At 39.7% G+C, this 4,819-nt stretch overlaps 1 protein-coding gene across 1 annotated transcript in view; it reads right to left on the bottom strand.

The window, feature by feature from the left end:
* Nucleotides 1-484: 484 nt before the first annotated feature.
* Nucleotides 485-4,819, bottom strand: part of PSMA4 (proteasome subunit alpha 4) — a 14,304-nt gene continuing 9,969 nt past the window's right edge. Inside the window, exons 6-9 of the mRNA XM_019533372.1 lie at nucleotides 3,740-3,828; nucleotides 2,174-2,304; nucleotides 1,809-1,932; nucleotides 485-1,311 (exon numbers count right to left, since the gene is read on the bottom strand). Coding sequence (XP_019388917.1) covers nucleotides 1,157-1,311; nucleotides 1,809-1,932; nucleotides 2,174-2,304; nucleotides 3,740-3,828 — 499 coding nt within the window. The 3' untranslated portion in view covers nucleotides 485-1,156. The remainder of the gene's footprint in view (nucleotides 1,312-1,808; nucleotides 1,933-2,173; nucleotides 2,305-3,739; nucleotides 3,829-4,819) is intronic.

Below are 4,819 nucleotides of genomic sequence, written 5' to 3' on the forward strand. Positions count from 1 at the left end.
AGAGCTGAGAAAAGAGACTGTGTTACACACATGATATTTTCTGTTGACCCTAGATAAACTCTTCCGCGAAGTAGTAGTTGTGGTTCCTCGTTTTTTGTAAGGTTTCCAAATATTTCTTCTGTTTCTTTATTTGACATCTCAAACATGGAAATTTGAGCTTCAGTTTATACACACATTAAGTTATTCTTGTTCAAATATTTTATTTCTTTTAATAGTCAAATGTCTGGCTTGTCAGTACTCTATTAGTATTAAAAAGAGTGGTGTGATGTTATTCAAGGTCCAGCGTTTAGAATGTCGAAAACAAATGGATATGGTTAATGAGAAAGTGATTTAATCTTTTTCTGCACCAGTGTCAAGCTAGCTGTCAAGAAAACAAGGCTATGCAACATCTTTGCTCTCTGAAATTCAACAACCTGGGTGTGAAAGTACTCAATTTAAGAATTCTTCTTAGCATACCTTGGAAAGACAATTTAACATTTTTCCCCCCTTACAAGTCGCTTGACAGAAGTAAGTTTCTGACTTGTGAGATCTTTACCTATTTTTAGCCAGTATTTCTTTCAAAGCACATACCTTTTGTGGGAGATTATAGTAAAAGTATTTGCTACAAACCAAATTAGAAATAGTCCTACTGCTTGCAAGAATACTAGTAAAGTAGACATAACTTCTCATTACAGAATGTAGTATGCCAAACATCACAAATAACCTATACATGCACTTAATTTTGTAGAAGCACAAGGACCTTCCTAAAATGTGCTCCAAGCTTTTCATAAGTCATTGTAACAGTCTTCAATTTAAATTCTATTCTTTACCACATAGCCATAAGTTATTATTTTGAGTTGCATGTTCCAAACTAATTCCCTCAAGAATCACTGTACTTGGATGCTACAGATGAAGTAAGAATATTCATTAAACTTTTAAAATTTTATTGTAATAAAAATAAGAGGCATAAGAAATAAAAAGAAGTTGCAGAACTGAAATAATTCAATGTAAGAAATGGCAAATCATGGAAATGGTGATTTGTATGACAGTAAGCATCTGCAAAACAAAAACAGGAGAAAGCCCAACTCCTCCACTGCATCAGTTTTACACTGGAAATATAAATGATCTGTTATTGAAACAGGTCCCAGGTGATCTACAAAATGACCAATTACATATTCTATTTATCTTTTTCTTTTTGCTCCTTTTCCTTCTTTTCACGTTCAGCTTTTGCTTCTTCCTCCTCATGCTGTTTTATCAACTGTTCCACCTCTTTTTGCTTTAGAACCCTTATAACTGTCTTTCCATTCTCTCTTGTCAATGTTGCAATTTCAACTGAAACAGAGAGAAAGCATATGGTTGACACCTGCATTTTTATAACCGCACTGGATAGTTTTTAAAGTTACCATTACTAACTGTTAGAATTGTCAAAAGGAGTCAGAGGGAGCTAAGCAAAAAGCTCTGACAGAGCCAAGGGTACTGAATTCAGCTCCTTTGAACACCTCTGCCTATGGCCAGAATCCTATCAACTTCAGTGAGCACATGTCTAGGGAAGGTCAGTAAGACTGCTGTCATATGACAAAATACTCTAATGCTTGTCTGTAAGCTTAAAACTCATTGCTGCATCCTCAAAATCTTCCACTGTCCATTGAAATCATGAAGCAATTTAATAGCTAATTTCCTAAGAATCCACCCCACTTATCTGCGATTCAAGACAATTGTTTTTTCACACAACCAATTTGCTAGTCTTTTCACAGAAAGCATTTAGGATTTCTCCGCAAAAGAAATTATTTCAAGCTGAACTAGAGATATGGAAAAGCAATACTGTTTACCTTTCTCTGCAGAGAGTTTACTAACATCCATGGTTTTGTTTAGGACCTTAATGGCTAAAGCAAGTGCAGACTTCAAAGTCATTTCCCCTTCTTTGTAGTCTTGCTTTAACATTGACACTGCTGCCTGTAAAACAATGTATGTAAACAACTACTGTTGAAAAGTTTTTTTCCTGTAAGATGTCAGAAAATATTAATGTCAGTATTACTACATGAAATGTTTTACAGCAATTATTTTTGCTTTGTAGTAGCAACATCTGTGCAAGTGGCACAGCCCATCAAATCTATTAACTATTAAATACATAAACCGGTCAAGTCATTCATTTACATTTATGTCTTCATTAATAAAATAAAGCAAAATAACTTACTGCACTGTTATTCCCGATACATGTGGCTTTCCACCCTCCGTAATTTCCACTAGGATCACTCTGATAAAGCTGAAATCCATAATGCTTATCCCAGCCAATGTATAGCAATGAAACACCAAAAGGACGTTTTCCTGTTAAAAACAAGGGTATTAACACACTAAATTTAGTAACAAGAATTGTCTTGGGTGACACTTAAAAATATCAAAGAAAACTGTTAAATCCTCTTATGTGAGCTAGGATTTCATACAGCTATCTATGCACTTCTGCTACATTAGATAAGCTCTACTACAAATCCTTCCTTTGTTTCTTCCAAGATGTAAGGAAGAAGAATAAGCTGGAGACTTACTTCAATTTAACCCAACTAGAAATTCAATTCCATGACCAGAAATCAGCTCAGTATTTTAAAAATCAAGCCTTCAGCAAACATCCTGAAATTTCTATCTTAAAAGTTCCAGAAAATATGTATTTTGATGGGCCATATATCTTCACTACAAATATACTGCATGCTAGGACAATTATTGGATTAGGGATTCTGGCATTTAAAACAGTAATTACTAGTCTAGGTGAAAACACCACAATTCTTGCATTAGGAAACACACTCTGGGACCCATGGCAAATTAACAATGCCACTGCTCCCCAGCTGCTAAATTTAAGGACCTGTACAAAGTTGCAGTGGCATAACTGATGTGGGTGCTGGGGCAGCAGTCCTGACCACGCTTGGAAGGAACAGGGGGAAGAGGGAGGCTGAGGGAAGGCCAGGCAGTGCAAAAAATACCTATTGTTGCAACAGTGGTTGCTTGCCATTGGCAGGGTGGCAGCTGGCATTGTCTCATGCTGCAGCTGCCCAGGGTGTGGAGCTGCCCTTTTAAGCCTATCAGGAGCCCCACAGGCCAGAAGGCATAGCACCACACCTAGGGTTGGTCAGTGGCTTGATTAAACACATGAGAGCTAGCTGTTTGCAGATCAACCCTGTGCATCAGCCTAGTGCAACTCATCTGGCTTATGGAGCTGGATGGGTTGATCACTACAGCCCTAAAACAAATCTTCCTCTTTTGCTATGGGTGGGGTTAACTCCCAGAAAGTTTAGGGAACCCTGTTTACAAGGTCCTACATTTCAGCCACTAATTTTTGAGCAGTGACTGAATGCCTGTATCTACATTAGAGGGTAGGGCAGGATGGCACCTTACAGACTTAATGAGTTTAGAGGCATGAAATTTTGTAGGTAAACAACTTATTTCATCAGATTTCATAGTGTAGCACAGCTTCAATGCACAGCACCTAAAGAAGTAGGTTGATACTAGTCAGTCTCTAAGGTGTCATCCTTCTTTCTGCAGACGAAATGCCTAACCCACCTCTCTATATTGATACTAGCAACTTTAAGATCTGTCCTTTACTATTACTGTACTATGTCATATAGAAGTTAATTAATCCTTGCAATAGTTTTCCCAGGGATCATTTGCTGCTTTGGAAGTTTATAGGGCAACTACATGACTTAAGCATTGTAAATGATCCTATGAAAGTTATTCCCAAGACATTTAGGGGCCTCTAAAAAGTTCCAGGCATTACCTCCAAACTGTGTATAAGCTTGCTTAATGTCACACAAGGCTGTTACCAACTGCTCACAAGGAATTGGTTCTTGATATTGCAACAAATACCTATGGTTAACAAGAAAGATATAGTTAATAATGTTTTTGATTAAGAGATAAATTCTCTATTCTTAAAAATAAAATGTTTTGTTGAGACAAATGAAAGCTACCCAAGTAAAAGAAGGGTTATTACAAGGGGATGGACAATTAATTACCTAAGGAGAAATGAGGTGTCTTAAAATATTACAAAAATAATAGTTCAAACTAAGCATGCTTCTACATTTAGAATTTTTACCACAAATTCTTACTTACATTCTTCTCACCATGTTAAAGTATGCTTTACTAAAATGAATGCAATTAATTTAATTATTGAATAATAAACCCGATCCTTACGTATCATCAATGCATACACAGCAGAAGTTAGGGGTACACGTACAAATATGGCTTAACAGCTCTTATAATAAAGGGCTTAGTCTGTCTGTAATGCCATCTGCGCATGTGCCACCAAAAGGATAGACAACGAGACTGGCTGCACAGGCCAAACTTTGCAGCAGCGGCAAACATGCCCTGGCCACCTGAGGAGCAGGGCTTCTCCCTACCTCCCTGCCTGAGAATGAGGGGGAAAGGTCACGGTGGCAGCGCCCCCACTGCCCTTCCCCCAAACCCCCTGAAACAGTTGGCAGGGAAGGAGGGAGGGGAATGGGAAGGGGGCCCTGACAACCACAAGCAAGGAGGGGGAGGCGGTGGGGAAAGAAGGCTGCACGGGGCCCAGGTGGGGGTCATGGTGACAGCTGTTGTTGGGTCCAGACAGCAGGGAAGGAAGGAAGGGAGGGCGGGAGGGAAGTGGGGACAGGGGTCATGGTGGCAGTGCCCCACCGCCCAGCACTGACAACAGCTGGCAGGGAGGGAGGAAGGCAGGGGAGCAGGGAGGAGAGAGGATGGGAAGTGGGGGGAAGCCCTGTTGCTCCAGGGAGGAGACAAAGCCAGGTAGGGAGCTGCCATGCCAAAGGCTGGAGGAGAAGGTGGCTGCAGCAGGACTGTTTATATGGCCAACCTGAAG

The sequence above is a fragment of the Crocodylus porosus genome, unplaced genomic scaffold, assembly GCF_001723895.1.
Source record: "Crocodylus porosus isolate Cpor-Errol unplaced genomic scaffold, CroPor_comp1, whole genome shotgun sequence".
NCBI classification, from domain to species: Eukaryota; Metazoa; Chordata; order Crocodylia; family Crocodylidae; genus Crocodylus; species Crocodylus porosus.